Source organism: Myxocyprinus asiaticus, chromosome 23 (genome assembly GCF_019703515.2).
Source record: "Myxocyprinus asiaticus isolate MX2 ecotype Aquarium Trade chromosome 23, UBuf_Myxa_2, whole genome shotgun sequence".
NCBI classification, from domain to species: Eukaryota; Metazoa; Chordata; class Actinopteri; order Cypriniformes; family Catostomidae; genus Myxocyprinus; species Myxocyprinus asiaticus.
In genome coordinates, this window is record NC_059366.1 from 36904221 (window position 1) to 36926673 (window position 22453).

The 22453-nt window shown below is 36.1% G+C and overlaps 1 protein-coding gene across 1 annotated transcript in view; it reads right to left on the reverse strand.

Annotated features, from left to right (window-relative positions):
• The window catches only part of eys (eyes shut homolog), a 293123-nt gene that overhangs the window by 106788 nt on the left and 163882 nt on the right, over nucleotides 1-22453 (reverse strand). The window contains exons 27-29 of the mRNA XM_051651752.1: nucleotides 20085-20209; nucleotides 18766-18890; nucleotides 16221-16446 (exon numbers count right to left, since the gene is read on the reverse strand). Of these exons, the coding sequence (XP_051507712.1) occupies nucleotides 16221-16446; nucleotides 18766-18890; nucleotides 20085-20209 (476 nt within the window). The remainder of the gene's footprint in view (nucleotides 1-16220; nucleotides 16447-18765; nucleotides 18891-20084; nucleotides 20210-22453) is intronic.

A 22453-nucleotide genomic window follows, 5' to 3' on the forward strand; every position in this document is an offset into this window, starting at 1 on the left:
TTTCCTATGCTGCCCAGTGCATTCCCTCCTAACATCCGACCAAAGGTTCAGTTTCAGGCTGCAGATGATGTTTGCACCACTCAACATGTTTGGCAGACATGGGACAATGGTAATCAGCGCTTAGATTCAGAATTCAGACAGTGTAATTTTGTTTTAACATGGTTGGCAGAGATTGGATGATGCTGGCCATTCCTTGTATCTGTTATTAATTATGCTAATTTATGTTTGGTAAAATGCTTCAACACTGGCTATCACTTGTTTGTTTGACAGTGCAAAGAGAGAACATTGAGATTTTGTTGCCAAAGTAGAAAAAAACATTATAACATAAAAGTCAAATCAAGTCAAATACTTTTTATTTGTATAGTTTTTTATTTGTGCTTTTCCCAATACACATTATTCCAAAGCAGCTTTACAGAAAATCAGCTGTAATCTCGGTAACGTCTCAAAAACATGAATAACCAACACTCCTGGAAACATAATAAACAATTTGATTTAAAAAAAAAAAAAAATATCTGACCTTATATAGCTTGGAATTATTAAAAATGTTACACTTTAGTCTCACAGTCCCAATAAGAGGACATACATTTTTAGGAAAACTATTTGCTCTAAAAATGTTTTTTTTTTTTGCATGTTTATTAGGGGCTACTGGTTACAAATCAAAAAGGTAAATGGAAAATTCACACAGCAGTAGTGCTAGGGCCTCAGAAGGCTAAAGAACCCTACTTTAAAAGCGCTAAGCGATACATCATAGGCACAAAGTCAGTGGGCCAAGGTGTTTTGGTATTTTCGTGCAAGCATGCACTAAGTCTAGCCGTAAGTGGGTTTGGTGAAATTGTGAGCGCAAAGTGCTAATGGGCTGGGTCGAGAGCAATTTAATTATGATGTTCTTCTCCGGTTATTGCAGCATCAGCGTCCTTTTATATAGTCCATTCCCTGTCAAGCACCAGTGATAAAAACAATGACAGCACATTCATAAGAAGTTGGTAATGTAAATGGGCAGTATGCAATGAATTAGAAGAATATAATTATTTGTACGTTCTCTTGTGCATTAACAGCATCCTTGTTGAGTGTAACGCATATTTCTAGTAACACGCTCCTTTTATACACATGGAATATGTGGTTCTCGTCAGGATTTGGAGGTAGGCTCCGGTAAATAATAGAGAATGTGAGTATTATTAATCATATTTATCTACTGACACACAAATAATGGCTAGTATTAACAGTGATTGTATCAGCCTTCCAGGTCAGGATGTGGATCGAGGGATGTTTTTTTGGGGGTTTTTTTTGCACACACTTCATTTGCTTTAAAAATGTAACTAATTTATTGAAACACAAAAAAACTTAAAACAAAAAGATTTCCAAATTCAAATAACATTTCAAATGAAACTAAGATATAATAAAAATGATGAAGTGGTTAAAAAAAAAAAAAAAAATCATATAAAACCACCTCCCCAATTCCAAACATTTTATCCTCTCCAACTTCTTCCATCAGCCCCTTTTGGAGCGACTTAAAAATCATTCTACAAAAACAGGTGAAAAAATGCCAATACAAATTAGATCATAAATACAAATGTAAATATAAACATAATAATAACAACAACAACTGAAAAATAAACCATGACCTATAGACAGTTTAACACTAACCTCACAATTTTTTGTTTCATAAAATAGCTACAACTGTGATTTTCAGGGACATAATTTGATGTTCCACTATATTTTCAGAGTTTGGACATAAACTTAGTTTACCACCTGATGGTGGAATTTTTAAACTGAAAATGTAAGAACTGAATTTAAACACTGCACTGAAAACAGACGTGGTTCACAAAAGTCTTATCACAATGACCTATTCCTCCGCAATAGAGCAAACTGAGCTTTGTGCCATTTCATTAACATCCAGTACACCCACATTTTGCATGCATACACCCACAGGCAGGGATGGGGAGTAACGAAATACATGTAACGGGAATACGTATTTAAAATAAAAAATATATGTAACTGTATTCAACTACAGTTACAATTTAAATATTGGTAATTAGAATACAGTTACATTCAAAAGTATTTTGATTACTGAAGAGATTACTTTGCATTTTATTGTCATTTGTTTCATTTAATATTTAGTCCTTTCAGATGGAAAACATTTATCCATATAAATGAAGCGATCCAAAGTGCATTTGAACAGCGCCAAAACTCTTTCTTATGATGTGTTACATTCATACGAGCAGAGAGAAGTAAGTTTGAAGTAAGTCTGGAGTAGAAGAAATAGAAATAAACCTTGTGTAAATTGTCAGCTTTATGCTAAGCTAAAATGCTATTTCTAGCCATTTTACATGCACGTTACCAGGCTCGATCATATTTTTTAATCAATGAAATTCACGTTGGATCGTAATTTCTTTTTTCTAGTAAGACCTTTGATATTAGGGCAAAAATCGTATTCTTGATAATAATTTTTGTATTGTTTTCCTGTAATAATATCTAAAAATCCTTAAAACAAGATCAATTCAAAAATTGTGCTTAGAATTAGCACTCTCTTGGACATTAGATAAGATGTTGTGTTGTGCTTAGTGCAGACATGAAAATAGAGCCCATAATGTTTAAATTATTATTAAAAATCTTTTTTCTTAGAATTAATAGGGGCGTGTTCCCATGTTACTTGATATCATTCCAGGTTATAATGGTGGCTTTATTACTTCTGTGAAAAGTCATTTTAATTGTTGAAAATGTAAGTTTTGGCTATATCATATCAATATATCAAATGTACATAAACAAATGGAATGACATATGTTTGTAAAATTATAAGGGAAATGACAGCATGATGGATAAAAACACATTACATCAGAGTAACAGATAACAATTATTTGTAGCACAGCTTCTGATTGAAATAGAAATACTAATGGTGAATTAAATAATATCAAATATGTACCGGTTTTGATAAAAAAAAATAAAAAAAATAAAATAAAAAAAAAGAACAAGAACAATAAAGGTTATAAAGGTTTGTTAAATTTAACAAGAATCAGAAAAATGAAATGCAAAGATGTAAAATGTATTATTTTACATTACTTATCAGGGGGTTCTTCAAATAAATAATTTAAGTCATAGGGGTTCAGCTGACAAAACTGTTATAGGCTGTTGATACACACATTCCTAAAACTTCTTTATTTTACAAAAACATTTTGAGATCTTTATGATAAAATAGGATTATAGACCTTACTGGATCTTAGAGTACATGAAAAGTTTGAACGTACTGTATAAGCATATAAGAATATATTAGCCTAAAAGCTAGCCTTCTGTTTCAGACAGACATTGTAGTTGTTGCTAAGTGTAAATATTAACAGTATGAGTGATCGACATCTTTATTGTATCAGACTTTGTGAAAATAAAATAGTTTATTGTGCACATTTGTGCTAAATGTAGTCACCAAAGTATACATGGATATAAAGTTGAAAAATGTAGGCCTAGCAAAGTATCAACATTCACACGACAATGTAAATCTCTTGATGTAATGTTAAATAATGGATAGAGGGTTTATTGCCTTTTTGCACAGTGCATCTGTAAGTATATACAGTGAATGCGAGCTTCCATGTTTCTTGCGACTGCACTTTCAGTATAGATTTAGTTTGGAATCAGGGATGGAACACCAGAAAAAGTGCCCAAAAGACACAAGGTATTAAAAAAACCAAAAAAAACAGAGCATGCATTTTGTGACTGCTGTCAAGATAAATGGACCCACAGCAGATAAAACCTTTTTTAATATTTGCTTGACTTTAAATCTTTATAATGCAGGCATCTTTTGATGTTCCACTGAAGGTCTCTGGGGAACTTTGGCAATTAAGTTGCTTGTCGAAAAAAAAAAAAAAACAGTAGGCTGTGCTAGGTCTTGCACTACATAATAGGACACACACACCTTAAAGTGAGAACTGTGACCAAAAGAATGGAGAATTATCGTGAAAAGAGAAGATGTGATCTCCAATTAATGAGGATGAATGCAGGGCAACTATGTAGCGTCTACCTTCTCCCTCCCCCGGTATTTCAGGAAGTTTTACCAGCACTGATGATTAGCCCTCTGAGCCTGAGCCATTCATTAATTTCAGATGCTTGTTTGGACTGATTTAAGGCTTTCATGCAGTCCATGATTGCTGCCGGGAGGCAAACACTTGCCTCATTAGCAGTTAACTCCAGTTCCCTTTTGAAACCTGCATTTCAGCTGCTAGCTTCCCAACCCGTTCTCATTCCCTATGTGTCCAATTTTGACGCTTATGCAGAAGCCATCCGCGTTTGCATGATGACGCCAAAGGTGCCTCCTGGCATCCTTTCCTTGACACAGTAAGAAACCCAGTTGTTTTTAACAAGAAAACTTTGGTGGCCATTATCAATCTTTGAATATTACTTTATGTGCCAAACCTCAATGTTTTATAATACTTATAAATATATTAGTGTGATATTACATTATACAATCATTTATAATATTTTAGATGTCCTAACCTAACCCCATTTCTAAACCTAACCAATTATCAACCATATAAAACGTGAAAGAGACACTTAAGTTTAGTAAAAATAATTTGATATACAGTACATTATACTATTGTATAGATATTTTTATGCACCCAACCACACATTTATGCCTAAACCTAACCAATTCTCAACAATATAAAAGAATTAACAAGTAGTCAAGTACAGTCACGATAATTTATTTTTAAAAATGCACTATAATAATATTCCAAACCATACAATTGCATTGTGTGAATAGCAGATTGAAACTAAAGGTTTTAATCGGCAAAAATATTCCCCTTCCATTAAGGCACTGTCACTCTGATTCTACCAGCACGTCTCATTCAAAACACTAATATAGCCGAATTTGAGCTCATCACAACCGGTCACAAGAAGAGAGCCAATGGTAAAATCGCTGATGAGTTGCTGACGTCAAACCCATGTCATAACGCTTGAGGTGGAAATTTTTCAATGTGTTAGAACGAAACTTGTGCAGGCTATGTTACGGTGGATGCTGAGTGACCGTGATCGGTGACTAAAAACGAACATTTGGGTTTGTTTTTCACATAAAATGATTGTAAGACTCGGAATACACCCAGAATGAAACGGGTCACTTCAGCAGTGTAGGATGTGTACAGAAAGATTAAATAGACAGTATACAGGGAATTAATAGCATCACGGACTTTAAAGGGAATAAAAACTCTGCCTTGAACACTGCTGCCTCTCTCCCGGATGAGCTAAATACTTTTTATGCACGGTTCGAGGGAAATAACACAGCCCTCGCAGAGAGAGCTCTCGTGGCCGAACCTACAGAGGTTAGTTCACTCTCCGTCTCTGTAGCGGATGTAACCCGATCCTTCTGACGGGTGAATATCCGTAAAGTCGCGGGTCCAGACGGCATTCCAGGCTGCGTCATCAGAGTGTGCGCAAACCAACTGGCTGGTGTTTTTACGGACATTTTCAACCTTTCCCTCTCCTTGTCTGTGGTCCCCACATGCTTTAAAATGTCCACCATTGTGCCTGTATCAAAGCAATCCAAAATCACTTGCTTAAATGACTGGCGTCCTGTTGCTCTGACCCCCATCATCAGCAAATGCTTTGAGAGACTAATCAGAGATTACATCTGCTCTGTGCTGCCTCCATCACTGGACCCATTGCAGTTTGCTTACCGCAACAACCGCTCCACTGATGATGCCATTGCATCTACAATACACACTGTTCTCTCCCACCTGGAAAAAAGGAATACATATGTGAGAATGCTGTTTGTAGACTACAGCTCAGCATTCAACACCATAGTGTCCTCCAAGCTTGATGAGAAACTCCGGGCTCTGGGCTTAAACAGCTCACTGTGCAGCTGGATCCTGGACTTCCTGTCAAGCAGACACCAGGTGGTTAGAATGGGCAGTAACATCTCCTCATCACTGACCCTCAACACTGGAGCCCCGCAGGACTGTGTTCTTAGCCCACTCCTGTATTCCCTGTACACACATGACTGTGTGGCAACACATAGCTCCAATGCCATCATTAAGTTTGCTGATGATACGACGGTGGTTGGTCTGATCACTGACAATGATGAAACAGCCTACAGAGAGGAGGTGCACACTCTGACACACTGGTGTCAGGAGCACAACCTCTCCCTCAACGTCAGAAAGACAAAGGAGCTTGTGGTGGACTTCAGGAGAAGAGAAAGAGAACACAGCCCCATCACCATCAATGGAGCACCAGTGGAGAGAGTCAGCAGCTTCAAGTTCCTGGGTGTCCACATCACTGAGGAACTCACATGGTCCGTCCAAACTGAGGCCGTTGTGAAGAAGGCTCATCAGCACCTCTTCTTCCTGAGATGGCTGAGGAAATTTGGAATGAACTGCCACATCCTCACACGGTTCTACACCAGCACTGTAGAGAGCATCCTGACTGGATGCATCTCCACCTGGTACGGCAATAGCACCACCCACAAACTCAAAGCCCTGCAAAGGGTGGTGCGAACTGCCAGACACATCATCGGAGGTGAGCTTGCCTCCCTCCAGGACATATACACCAGGCGGAGTGTGAAAAAAGCTCGGAGGATCATCAGAGACTCCAGCCACCCGAGCCATGGGCTGCTCTCACTGCTACCATCAGGCAGGTGGTATCGCAGCATCAGGACCCACACCAGCCGACTCCATGACAGCTTCTTCCCACAAGCAATCAGACTTTTGAACTCTTGATCTCTCACGATCAATATATACATCAGCACTGCACTTTATTAATCTTATTATCTCACACTGGACTGTCATAAATTATATTCTCTTAACAACACACTGGCAACTGACTATCAACCGACAGCCTGAATGTCAATACAGTACAATACAACCTACTGTACATTTTATATATACTATATATACTATTTTTTTTATTGTATAATGTGTATTATATATTGTGTGTATTGTATAATGTCCATTGTATGTTATTATTTGTATATTGTGTTGTGTGTAATTATGTGTATATTAGATTTTAAACTGTGTTGTGTAAATTTGATGTTTATTGTAGCTTGGTATATGTCTCATCACTGTCACGACTGCTATGTTGCGCAGAACTGCACCCAAGAATTTCACACACTACTGCACTTGTGTATATGGTTGTGTGACAATAAAAGTGATTTGATTTGGTTTGATTTGAGACAAATAAACAACAGATAAATATTAACAACTGTGAATAAATGCTGCTGATTTCAATAAAATGAAAATAATTCCCCCAACATATGTCACGATGAGAACATTTTACCCCAACGTATAATTAAACGATGCTAAAATTCTGATGCCATTCGCGTCAGTCAGCTGACATCTAAGGTTACTCATTGAAAACGCACTTGCCGGTTGCGTTGGAAACTGAGGCCAGAGGGCACTTTTGGCGTCTGTAGATTGACACGCTGGGCTCTTGCACAAGCGTCAGTTTTTGACGCCTTGGCAGTGAGAACGTGTTGAGCTTCCACTTGGAAGCTCTGGTTGGTGTATTCTGCTCTCTCTGGTTCTTCAACATTCAAATAGTTTGGAACTGGTCAATAGGAACAGGTGATTGCGAGCTCATTCAATGGTTATTACCGACAGAGAGCTATGAAAGGCCGGTAAGACACTAATGGGAGGACGTGAGGAAATCTCTAACATAAAGCTCGAATTGCAAAAAATACATCTGCAAATACTTTGAGAGCATTATTGCTTATGTTTTTAAAATGCTGACTCTGCTGGATCACTGCCAGTTGTTCTGATGAGTATTACATTATGGGATCTCTGTAAAGGATAGAGCATGTGAGTGTGTGAGAAAAAGATCAGCATTTTTTTCTTTCTTCTAATGACCATTTAAAAATATGCCCTTACTGTTGTTTTATCTATCAATAGTAAGCTACAGTAATACTATAATGGTAATGTTGCAAACGCCTAACTCCAAGTATTAAACTCTGATGCTTAAGGGACCATTCACACTGAATGCGTTTTGGCCACTGCATCTTTGACATTGAGCAAAACCACATTTGTTAGACACTCAGTCAAGTAAAAAGAACCAATCAAAATGTGTCACGAGACAACTACAGTACATTCTGTTCCATTCTTTGCGCTGAATGTATTCTAGCTGTTTTCTTGTTATACACAAGAACGCATTCACCCGAATGGCCCCTAACTTTCTCGATATTGTTTGCGCTAAGGACGTGAATGATACCTTAAATAATGTGGCTTGTTGAGAAGAGGTGTGCTATTACTTTGCCATCACCTGATTTTAGGGTTCCCACATCTCCAAAATCCCTCTTTAACCCCTGGTTACAGAAAACAAGAATTTTACAGTCATAGATAAATAAAGTCTACATTTCTCATTTCATACATACGTTAAATCAATTCTGAACACACATTTACTCAGCTATGTAAATGGGGACATACCATAAACTTTTATTGTTATATAAATTTAATTAATAATTGCTGTAGACTAACCTACACCCTAACCCTAAAAGAAAACTTTTTGCAATAAATTAAAAAAATTATAATATATATATATATATATATATATATATATATATATATATATATATATATATATATATATATATATACACATTAGGTTTTGCCACATTTAGCTCAAGTCTGGGGTAAAAATCTGTCCTGAAACTATAGCTAAGCATGGGCACACATATGCACAAGCACACCAAAAACATACAAGCAAAAAGAGGCCAACAGAAAATACGACAGACATGACATAAAACTCTCAGATTTATGAGAATCATAACTCATGCTAATGAGATACAGATTGAGCAGATTGAAACCATGATGAATAATGCAAAGCTAGTTATGCAAATAAATTAATGGTCATTTTACTTTATTGTCATATGATTTATGCCTTGTCTGTGTACCACGTTATTCATCAGCTGTACTATATACATCTGAGTTCAAGGCCCAGCCAAGCAGGTCTGTGGGCTCAGAACACTTCAACATGTTTGCAAGAGGACAGACTTTCCGTTTAATACTTAAGGATATCTTGACATCCTTATGAATTATTTATTATGTGGCCAGCAATATAACTAGCCTAACACTTCATAAAAACTAGGGCATGACATTATTATGATGATGAACTCTTTACAATATCATGTTTACTCCATGCACCAAGAGATGTAGCACAAAAACATGGCTCAATTAAAGGTGCTGTAAGCTATTTTTTTGCATGGAAAAGTATGCACAAAATGTTCCTACTCCCTTAAAGATATTAATGAAATAAGCATCCTGAGATATCTCACCGGTCTCTGTGGCAGCTGTAGACTTTGTAAACAGCAAACAAAAATGTGTCAGTGAACCGTGGACATTGACACTTTTCACGTGTCAGTAATTTTGCTTGTTCTCATAGAGTTGTATTTGAAGTGGATCATTGAGGCTATGATTCATAATTTTTGTCAGTTGAGGGCGCTATTGTGCCACTGTTGAATATGACAGCCACAGGAACAAACAATGCTGCTCTTTTGCACGGTTTTGGTCTCAAAATTATATTTGGAGGACGGGGTTTTGGAATGAGGGGGCGTGGCTAATTCAACAGCTCAGTCACGTGAAAGCTTCAGAATGCTAAAATCTTAAATAATTTTTGACAGTGTGTAGGGTAGTGGAAAACATACTGTATTTGTGCTCAATCATACTTTCTTCTGTGGAACACACCAGGAGAAATTTTGAAAACAATTTCCATGCATTTACAATGAATGGGGGCTGATGCTTTGAAGCTTTAAAATGGATGCAAAAGCAGCATAAAAGTATCATAAAAGTGGGCCATTGGACTGGTGCACTATATTTGAAGTCTCCTGAATTCATACAATAGCTTGTGCTAGGAACAGGCCAACATTTTCCCATTCATTGCAAATGTATAGAAAAAAAATCTTGGAAATCCATGGAAGAAAAAATTCACACAGGTTTGGCATGACATGAGGCTGAGTAAATGATGACAGAATTTTCATTTTTGGGTGAAATATCCCTTTAACCACATATGGTTTTACACAATCACATATTTCACAAAAATGTCCAGATGTCATCCTGGACAGCCTCTTTTTTTCACTTTCAAATATGATGGAATTCTAGATGAACTACCATTTGTATCACAGTTTCTTTGCATTACCAATGTGTTAGATCAACCATTTGTCCAGTCGTTGCATTTGGAGAGATGCGTCAAAATCACCGTGACTCTACTGCCATTAACAAGCTTTCAAAGAATTTCAAACTCATCTCTCTTTTGTTTCTCTTTGAAATACATTTTATACCCAGTGTGCTGAACAGGCAGATGAGGAGGAGGAGAGGACAGCAAAGAAAGAGAACGAGCAGAGGTATCATCCAAGTTCCTAGCTATATCTATTTATAGCTGCACCTAGGGCAGAAGATGTTTTTAGATTATGACCTAGATAGACATATTGATGAGATTCCGTTGGTCTATCTGCAACAGTTACAGTATATATTCCTTGTTCTAAAAAAATAAATTTTTACATTTGAATTTGAAAATGTAAGTGGTGCTTGCCTGTACAAAAGTTACCGTCATGATGCGATGGTGTTGTGGGTGGTTGCCAGGGCATTGCTATGCGGTTGCTAAGGTATTTGTGTGGTTTTTAGTGCATTGCTTGGTGGTTGCTAGGGTCTTCTAGGTGGTTGCTAGGTAGTTGCTTACTGGCCCAAATCAAATAAGCTCTATCCCAATCTCTGTGATATTTCGGTCCCTAGAAATGGCTCAGGTCCGAACAGTAAGACTACAGAATTTTTTTGTCCGTTTTTCTTCGTCTGCCAGACAAAACTGTAAATCTGATCGCTTAGAAGTTATAGCACACCACTCTTCAATAAGCCATATGATTTGTTTTCATTCATGTTCTTGTCTTATCAAGTGCCACTAATAAAACCACTGTGTGGAGACATTACTTTCTCAAGTTATTATTTTCTAAGACTAATGTTTGAGGATGTGTTCAGAAAGCAGTCTGACTGCGAGGCAATGAAATGAAAATCGGATCCGACATTAAAGACTCTGTCTGCTCATTAAGGTCTAATATTCTGCTCTCATTTTTTCCATGACAAATATTTTGACTCATCTGAATAAGTCTTCAAACGAATCCGTAGCAGACCTCATTGTGCAATGGGAAGGAAAGGATGGATAATAATGAAACTGAAGGCAGCTGCCTTGCTGCCTTGTCAGTCAGTGACTATATAAAAAGTATTGTATGATGGTTCCTCTTAAAGGAATATTCTGGGTTAAGCTCAATTGACAGCATTTGTAGCATAATAAAAAAAGCCAGAAATGTGAAGCTTATAATTTTAGAAAAGAACTTTAATTCTTTTGTTAAACTTGTGTATTTTTGAGCTGTAAAAATGTATAAATCATTGTTTTTGCAGTTGTTATGTCGTAATGGCAGCAAAGTAGTAAAATTGGCTATAACTTTCTGCAGAAAAGTTTAGAAACTAATATTATCACACTAAAATCATGTTAACACGCATATTGTTTTTGACTTGTGGCTATACTTTTGAAACAGTGAGCATTTTAACGTTTATGGATTGGCCCCCATTCACTTCCGTTGTAAGTGCTTCACTGTAACCCAGAGTTTTTTATTTATTTTTTTAAAAGTAAAGGAAAGACAAGTCAAAATTTATTTTTGTGGTAATCAACTTTATGCCACAAATGCTGTCGACTGAGTTTACTTGTTTTGAACTCGGAATATTCCTTTAAAGGAAACTACTTTCAAACTAACTTTAGAGATAACAAAGCAAATATTTAATGACTACAATGCTTATTTCTTGGTTGAAATGGAATCATATATAGTATATATATATTAAAAAATGGACGTTTATAAATTAATTTATATCTTTGAACCGCTCCATCAGACACCATTTTTATTTATTTATTTATTTATTTATTTTTTGGATTTTCTCCCCAATTTGGAATGCCCAATTCCCAATGCGCTCTAAGTCCTCATGGTGGCATAGTGACTCACTTCAATCTGGGTGGGGGAGGACGAATCTCAGTTGCCTCCGCGTCTGAGACAGTCAGTCTGCGCATCTTATCACGTGGCTTGTTGAGCGCGTTACTGTGGAGACCTAGTGCATGTGGAGGCTCACGCTATTCTCCACAGCATCCACGCACAACACACCACGTGCCCCACCGAGAGCAAGAAGCACATTATAGCGACCACTAGTAGGTTACCCCATGTGACTCTACCCACCCTAGCAACCGGGCCAATTGGTTGCTTAGGAATCCTGACTGAAGTCACTCAGCACACCCTGGATTCGAAATTGCTACTCCATCAGACACCATTTTTATTCTTTCCACCAACCCACCAAATTGGTTTATACTACAACATGATCTCATGAGAATTTGTATGTACTCTTACGTAAAATTTGGTTTGTAGCAAACGAACATTCTCTTACATTTGCATAGACACCGAAACGTACAATACTGACATACTGACAGCATCTAAACCTCATCATTTTGCTTATTAACACCTATAGAAACATACAAATGTTTACATGTACTGTTTGAATGGATTAATATTGAATAATTCATAGATTTATCAGTTAATTACATTTAATTTATAATCAGTGAGATTAGTTAAATGTCATCACATTTATTTAATGCAGCTGACATTATAATATGACATTTTAATGGGTTCATTCAGTTCTGTGTGATTTCTGCTGCCCTATACAACGTTTTAAAGGATTACATCACTTTAACCAAGACTAAACTTTAAAATGTTAAAATGAATAAAAACTCTGTAATCATTTAATCATTTATTAAGCATTTAATTTAATAAAAATTTTTATCGCCATGGGACACAAAAGGAGTTTTCAGAATATTCCAAAAAACAAAATAAACCACAAAAAGCACCACAAAACAATAATAAAATGTATCCATACATTTGTTAGCTATATTCCAAATCTTCAGATTGCTTTCGGTGAAGAACAGACCCAAAATTCAAGCCTTTTATTCAATGATCTCCATCTCCATCTGCCCGCTGTAACCATCAACCCTTGCTGATTTTGTTTTCAAAATTCGAAAACTGCCGCCTCAAGCATAAGGACCAGCGGTTTTATGGCAGTGATGTCAAATGCTCATTGGCTCTCAAGTGTCTGCGATGTATATGTTTGAATGAGATATGACAGCGCCACCATGTAATGCATCAGGAGAAGATTTACAGTGATTAATAATTTAAATTCTACTCGCCACCTCACACAATGCTATTGTATGCCATCAGGGAGCACATCACCCTTTGGACTACTTTTGTACTGAATTTTTCAGAATAAATTATTGTGATTAGATTTATCTGCCTTTTACGTGTTTTATATGCTTAATAAATAGTTAGGTTTAAGAGTAGGTGTGGGATTAGCGGCTGTAAAAAAATAAATAAAAATAATATATTGTAACAAAAATTATTGCTACTGTACATCAGGGGCAGACTGGGAAAAGAAAGCAGCCCTGGATTTTACATAGAAACTGGCCCAAAAGTTGTTGAGCAGGGGTGGGGGTGGTGTTGCTGTCCTTTTCTGCATATCGCGGGCCTCTTCGGCATATTGCAGCGCCGTTTTGCGGCCCTCTTCAGCCTGTCGCGGCCTGTTTGGCATAACGTGGTGGCCTATTTCAGCTTATCGCGGCCCGTTCGACCCCATTTTGCGGCTGTCCCACCGGGAAAAGTCCCAGTTCTCCCTATGGATAGTCTGCCCCTGCCGTATATTAAACTACTTGTTACATGTTTTTATATTTTTGAAATTGGGTTATGTTTAGAGGTTGGGGTAGGGTTAAGCAATCTAAAATATTTATAAAACAGTAAAAATGTACAAATATATTTATAATCGATTAGTGTATTAAAATATAGTTGTAATGGATTCGTCAATATTTTACATTTCTAAAGCTGTAAATATGGAAAACTTTTTATGTTTTAGATGCTTTCAAATGTCGTTATTGTATGTTTTAGTGTCTATCCAAACTTACAAACATGTACATTTAAAAATGTTACAAATATTAACGTACAAATAGCTACGTACATTAATGAGATCAGGCTGTGTACTAAGAAGACCAATGTGAAGTTGATTGTTTACGAACGTTTTTGATTTACTCATGTGAAACATAATAAATTATAAATGTATGAAATAGAAATAAGTTAACAGAGGAACACAGTCATCAGCTTGTTTTGAATGTGTTGTCCATATAAAAAATATGCAATGCAGTCCCACACAAAATAAGTATTTAACGTTCTATTAATTTAAATGAATAATTACTTTTAATTAATAATTATTATAATATAATTATAACATCAAGGGAAATAATTGACAATTGTAATTTTGTCATAATCATGCAACCCTAGTTGTGAATCTGCAAAGGGCCTGTTCAATGAGTCAATGTCTGATGATGTATTCATTCAGCAGTTCTGAGTTTGGAATAGAGTAGCTTCCTTGAGTTTTATCTTCCAAAAAAATGGCCTCAATTCCATCCTGTCTGGACAATCGGAGAGCGATTACTCAGCTCGTGTACCTCTCGGGCACTTGAGCAAAACTCATGTGGACACCCAGGCAAAGCTGTAGCATTTGCCTTCCACATGGCAAATTAATTGATTTCTGTAAAGTGCATGTTTGGAAAATCAACTGCACTGCTCCCCAAGGGCGCTGACTTACACACACTTTGTCTTTCTCAGTGGTGGCAGAAGAAATTAGTGTAGATGGTATATTTTGAGAAAACATACATGCAGTCATATCCAGGCACATTTCTCTAACCTCTAGAGATCTAAATGCAGTTTCTTTGTTTACTGCATTTTTCAAACTGCAGAGAGTTTTAATTCCATTGTGTTGTGCCCCCCAGGGCCACCGTATCTCCTAGCTTAAATGTCAAAATCATTCACACAGCATTTGCCAGAATCACATTTACCTTTATACTAGCCCTGTAACTAGCCTATTGATTTTGGGATCACTCAGAATAGTCGAAATACTGTTATGTTGCAGTACAGCTTTCAAAGATTAACTGTGCGATTCCACATTTTCTGTTATGTTTATTCAATTTGTTGAATGGAATCAATAAAAATTGTTAATAATAATAATAAAAAAAGGATTAACTGTGCAACATAAACTCAGCCAAAGCTGCAAGAATGGCATCTATTTCTCATTCTTTAACACTGCGAAATACATTATTTAGAAAAAAGAAAGATCTTTTGAAAATAGCTGAAGGCAAGAAGCTAATTCCAAATCAGTTGAGAAAGAAAGTGAAAAGTCATGCTTTAGGGAAATCTAAGTGTATTCATGGATTTATAAGTCTAAAATAACTTGCATGGGCTTTGCTTCACTAAATTTTCTTCAATGATTTGACAAACTTAGCCTCCAGAATCCATTTATTAGTCTATTGTCTGGAAATATTTGCCAGGCTTGTTCAATTTCCTAAGTGATGTGGAAATTTAGTGCTCAAGTTCCACATTTTAGCATTTTAAAGCACTGACATTTTAGCACTCTATGACGTATTCATTGTTACAAATGGCCGATTTGTGTCATACTTAATAAACATCATAAACCATAGCGCAGTTTAAGTTCCTAATTAGGCATAATTTTCAGTGAAATCTAATTGAGTTTGCTCAAACTACTGCTTCTTCAGAGAACATTAGTGGAACAAATGCTGAAAAAGCTCTTTTTATCAGACAAACCACAGATGGTGAATGTTTATCTTCCCAAACGTTAAGGGTTCCTAGATAATTTGGGAACATAGTGACACAAAATATAGATTATTAGGGAAATATTAAGGGAACAAACTGAATAAACATGTCAAGGACGGTTTGTTTGACATGATGTTTTGTTTAGTAAGTAATGTATCTGAAACTATTAATTGTCATTGTAACATAATAGTATCTGTTTTTCTTAACAGTGAAGTGTATAATTTCTGCAAATTTAGATGGGATAAGAGAAAGTATTTTAGATTCTATTCTATTCTATTCTATTCTATTCATTAATCATTAATTTGCCTTCATGCTCATCCAAAACTGTTGGTTATGAAAAATGTTTGGCTTTACTGATATCAAACCTAGCATGGTATTTCTTCATGCACCAATTTTTAATATGTAAAAGCATGTTTGAGACAATTTGGAAGAAAAAAAAAATTATACCTGTTTTGAACGTTGACGATTTTGGGTGAAATATTCCTTTAAGACTTGTAGGTGTTATTGGGCTGCTAAAAATGTACAAAAGTATCTACAGTAAAATCCAAAAGCATGTACATTTGATTTTTTTTCTACCAACCAGTTGGCTGCTCAGCATTCTGCAAGTTCTCCTCAGGTGCTGCAGTGGGAGGTGACTCTAGGATGGGGTGGATGGTTCTCCATGGCACGACTGAGATGGATGGAGCAGAGGGTGTGTCTGACTCCACAGGTATACAGCTGACATTGTTGATTCCATCGACACAGGAAAACGCATCAGGGCATGATCGAATCAAGCAGTCATCGTAATTATATTCACAGTTCTTCCCCTGAGATAAAAAAATAATAATACATTATTCTTTGAGAAAAGAAGAGAGACTTTTCTCAGAACATTTAACTCAAATAAACAATTTTCTCTATGTGTTTGAAATGCCTGCTGGGATACAGGATGATTTGAGTCTACGTGCAACAATGTTGCCATTACAATAATAAGAAGCAATGAGGGCTTTTAAAATCATACAACATTATGGTGAAAATGTACAAAGTTTGATGCAATGTGCTGAAATAAACACAGTGTACACAACTGGGTAGAGGACATTAGAATTCAAGCAGGGTGCAAAACTCAAATCCAGCTGATAAAGGGTGTAAATGAGCTTAAGCCCAGCAGCAGGAGCAATTATTACCAAAGCCTTCAGCTATGGCAGCACCTATGTGCACTGCAGTGGTTTAAAGGGATAGTTCTCCCATTTACTCACCCTCATGTCATCCCAGATGTGTACGATTTTCTTCTGCAGAACACAAATGAAGATTTTTAGATGAATATCTCAGCTCTGTTGGTCCATACAATGCAAGTGAATGGTGACCAGAACTCAGAAGGTCCAAACAGCACACAAAGGCAGCATAAAAGTAGTTCAAAAGACTCAAGTGGTTAAATCCATGTCTTCTGAAGTGATATAATATGTGTGGGTGAGAAACAGATCAATATTTAAGTCCTTTTTTAATGTAAATCTACATTTTCACTTATATTCAGTGACCTACTGGTAGGGACTGGTCAAAGGTGGAGATTCATAGTAAAAAAGGACTTAAATATTGACTGATTGATTGATTGATCACATTGCTTCAGAAGACATGGATTAAAGGAATGTTCCGGGTTCAATACAAGTTAAACTCAGTCAACAGCATTTGTGGCATAATGTTGATTACTACAAAAATTTATTTTGACTCATCCTCATTTTCTTTAAAAAAAGCACAAATTGAGGATCCAGTGAGGCACTTACAATGGAAGTCAATGGGGGCCAATTTGTGAAGATTAAAATATTCACTTTTTCAAAAGTATTGCAACAAGACATAAACAATATGCGTGTAAACATGATTTAAGTGTGATAAAATCGCTTGCTAACCTTTTCTGTGTAAAGTTATAGCCAATTTTACAACTTTGTTACCATGATGATGTAATGTCAACAAAGACTAAAATGACTGGAAAAATGACCATTTAAACAACTTTACAGCTCAAATAATACACAAGCTGTAACAGAAGAATTAATGTAAGTGCTTTTATAAAATTATAAGCTTCACATTTCTGCCTTTAAACCCTCCAGAAATTGGCCACATTCACTTCCATTGTAAGTGCCTCACTATAACCCAGATTTTTGCTTTTATTAAAGAAAAGGAGGGATGAGTCGAAATTAATTTTTGTGGTAATCAACATTATGCCACAGATGCTGTCTATTGAGCTTAACTTTTATTGAACCCGGAACATTCCTTTAAACCACTGGACTCTTCTGGATTACTTTTATGCTGCCTTTAAGTGCTGTTTGGACCTTCTGAGTTCTGGTCACCATTCACTTGTATTGTGAGGACGAACAGAGCTGAGATATTCTTCTAAAAAATATATGCTTGTGTTCTGCAAAAGGAAAAAAGTCATACACATCTGGGATGGCATGAGGATGAGTTAATGATGAGAAAATTTTCATTTTTGTGTGAACTATCCCTTTAAGACTACACCAGAATTATGGTGCAGCAAGCATTCTCTGATTGGCTGTTATTTGAATGGGTAAATGTGGGCTGGTCCCCCAACATCAATGGAGACCAGTCACAGAGACCAGTGTGATTTTCAGTAATGTCTGTTAATAGGGGCAATTTATGAAAGATATTTTCAAATACAGCATCTTCAAAATCAGTTAGCACCTTGAATTAGTAAAATTATAAGATTTAATCTGATAATAAGAGTTTAATTTAGTTTTTAGTGAATAATCTTGTCTACTGGCATTTGTAAATATTATAAAAATACAGTTCTGAGCTTTTTCAAAAATTATGTAAGTAATTTCACTCTTTAGAAGTACTTTGAGAAGCTGCTTTTGGGAGCAGTGTTGACTGATCCTAAAAGAAAATAGACAAATAGAGTACACATTTTGTTGTGACATCTCTGCTTCACCACTCTTGAAAATCACCAAACACCACTGGTGTGCTGGATACCATTCTGAGGACGTCAATCATATTAAAAGGCCATTGCAATATTGGAATGGAAACAAGTGGATGGCAAATTCTTGACAGGAGAAAGACAAACAGGATTGTGTCTCTCTCAAATCACCTCAGGGGAAGATGAAGAGCTCAGGGAGGAAGGGGGGTGGGTACTCAGCAAGACTTACCACAAATCCAGGCCGACAGAAGCAGGTGTAGCCATGGCCTGGCTCATTCTGGATGCACATTCCCTGGTTGCATGGTTGCAGTAAACACTCATTAATGTCATCTTCACAGTGCAGGCCTGTCCAACCTGCCAGTAACAAGAAACCAGAGTGCCACAGTGAGCACTCCCGAGTACACCCCCCAACAACCAACTACCACCAACCCCCCTCATATGGCTCTCCTTCTCTCCACCATCTCTGTTCCTCCCTCATTTTCCTGTTCTGGGAAGTATCATTATCCACACACACATGCATGAAGGAGGGAGAGCTGAATACATTTTAATACTATATGAGGTTTGTGTCTGTTTCAGTAGCCTCCAAGAGCAAATTATTCCCAAGAGGAGCATAAGTGATTTTTGCATGGTCATATCAAGATGCACGAGGTCTAGCCCTTTCATCACCCTTTATTTCTCATCTTTAGACAAAAGATAGTCAAGAAGATCACTTAAATAATGGGAAAATTTTAATTTGACAATGCATGACCACATTGCCATGAAATATTCATGAATATTTGCAGCATTCCCTATACAGGTTTCCTGCATCTTTGGACAAATCCTTGACTTATAAAGTCATTCATGATTACTGAAAAAGGATTTTTAAAAATTGTTTACAAAGACTGCACTCACAAAGAGTAATTTCTTGATGATTAAAGATGGGGTTTGTAATGTTTGTGCAACTTAAGCTATCAAACGGAATCACAAAACACTTTTTCAAACACTTTTCCCAAAAACATCCCCTGTCTTCCATTGGTTGGACAAAGAGATAGTCCCACCCCCGACCTCACACCACGAGTTGATCCGACATGCTGTGCCAGGGTGATCGGGATGCTCAAACAAACAGAGCAATGTTTTGAAAGTATGAACTTTTTAGGGAAATCAACCTACAAATGGGTTTCTTATATCATTATTTATTTATTTATTTATTATTTTAACATTGAAAAAAACTGCATCACCTTTAAATATTTTATAGTTGAGCAGAAAAATACTGATACCAGAAATTTAAAACAGATTAATTTCCAGTCCTGTAAATCCCCATTTGAAAATTCTCAGTTATTTCCATGTTTTCCATGATTGTCAGAAGAACCCTGCCTATAGGCCTAAAGCACAAACCTACATGCCATATTGATTGTAACTCATGCAAGAGCAAATGCATATATAGTCAATACAGTACATAACATGCCATGAGAGGTGAACCGGAAGGGGATAAGGTGATAAGGAAGGTGTTAAGATTTTGAATGTAAATACAAAAAAAACCATCATTTTTTTCTAATGTGAAAGCCTCACCTGGTCGACAGTGACATTGGTAGCCATTGATGAGGTCTTGGCAGATGGCACCGTTAAAGCATGGCTCCGAGCAGCATTCATTCATTTCCACCTCACAGAAATCTCCAACAAAACCTGGCAGGCAACTGAATAAAAGCATTACTCTTTTGAACATCATACAGAGAATCAGATTTTTTTTTTTTTTTTTTTTGCTCTAAAACATCTCTCAAAAGAATGGTGCGACTTTTTCTGCCACAGCCTTGAGTGCATCAAAAAAGCATATATTCAATAGGAAAAATATAATTAATGATGGACATATGGTCAGCTATACTTGTGAAAGCACTTGCACACAGATGGTGTGCAAACTGAGAAATGTTTCATTAACGGAGTGTTTGTTGGAATGTAGCGAATTTCCAAATATCTCTTGGAATATTTTTAAGATTGCTTCAATTACTTGACTGCACCTTAAAAACACAAGGAGGCAGTTCTGGACAATTAGACATGGTTAGCATATGGTGATCATACTGTGTATGAATCAGTGTTTTGTAGTCATGGTGATTACTCTACGAACACTGATAACTGCAAACATATTGTTTGGTACACTTGAACTATTTGAGAGATCCACCTCTAAAAAAACATTTCAATAATTAAAGGCAAATTTCAAAGAACATAAATTATTGATTGAACGCAGCTATTTAACAATTGAGCTTATTCATATTGTTTTAATTAATATGAAACTAATGCACATTAATTTTAAAACTAGCTAATTCTGTCAACGCACCAGCAAACCTGCAAATAAAATAAAATATGTGCAAATGAAAACTTGATATTTCAAGTAAGAAACATGGAGAACTACAAGTGTGACTAACATTGAAAAGGCTCAGCAATTAATGTTGCTGCTGGTTATTACAAAACAAAATATGAACAAAAAACAAAACAAAACAAAAATCTAAAGGAGTGAAAGAAACTGCTCTTTTCAAAGTGTCCAAAGCAGAACTTAAATGTAGTTGCTCACACATAAATAAACGTTCTTCAATGGTTTATTGCAGCACTTTAGGTTCAATAATGAACTTATTATGATTTGGCTATATGGTTCTTTGGAGATGTCAAAAGTTACCAATGTTACATTTCAATCTCCTAAATGGACAATTCATCCAAAAACTGGGCAGAACGTTAGGGACTGACAGACTCAGTCAACATTCACTTTCATTGACTGAGGCTAACTTAGGCCAGTTGATATCTACTTTTAAATTCCACAGAAGAAAGAAAGTCATACAGGTTTGGACCTTGATAAGCAAATAATAGGGATGTGAATCGATTAATTAGTTTTTTTCTGTATTAATTGCTACAAGTCGTAGTACCTGGTACATTAAACAAACATTAATATAATCACAAATATATTCAATTTAAACGTTGTCTCAAAGAACTTGCAAGATACTAGATATAATTTGTTTTAATGATTTAAATGTACATGTTAAAATGTTTTGTTTTTTCTACAGATACACTGTAGTAAATTCGACAAATGTTTTGAAGTATATTAATACATGCCATAAAATCAGTTGGTATGCTGTAATTCAAATTTGGGCAAAATCTTCTTCCGTTTTCCAGTGATCTTTTTAAATAGGATAAAATGGGCAGATACAATTCATATCAAGATTTATTGGCAAGAAAAACTTAAGTGTACATGGCCAATGCATTATTAGACACTATACATACAGATCTGAAACCTGAATGCTGACATTTAATTGGCTGAAGTTTAAAATCTCAAAAATAGAATTTTCTCTGTGTACCGCTCAGTCTCTACCGTGCACCTGCTGGGTCTCTCTCACGCGGTTTTGTTTTTGACACTGGTTCAGATGACAGTGACCTACAGTATGTGTCCACTGGCATGTGGTGAGCAAAGCTGAACAGGTGTTTTCAATTCATTCCGACAGGAGCTGAGTGCCACGCTCGTGAGGTGGATTCTCATTGGTTATAATAGTTATGAAAATGTAACTAGTTTTTATTTTTATTTTGTTTTGTGTTTTGGTTTTCAATTTCAGTTTCGCTTTAGTTTTAATGGCGCAGATCTATTTTTTTTTTTTTCCGTTTTTATTTTTTATAAATTGCTCTTAATAGTTTTTATTTAGTTTTAGTAGGCCTCTAGTTTTAGTTTTCATCTGATATAACACCACAAAATATCTGTAACATTTAAATATAATGATGAATTTGTTAACATTAGTTAACTACATTAGTTAACCCTTGTGCGACCTTCGGGACATTTTTGTCTTTCATTTTTGTTTTTTTCGATCATTTTGGCTGTGTTAATACCAACAGCATAAATTTAGCCAAAGGTGTGTATTTTGGGGGGGAATTTTGATATAATACACTGTGTACACTATATAGTTACA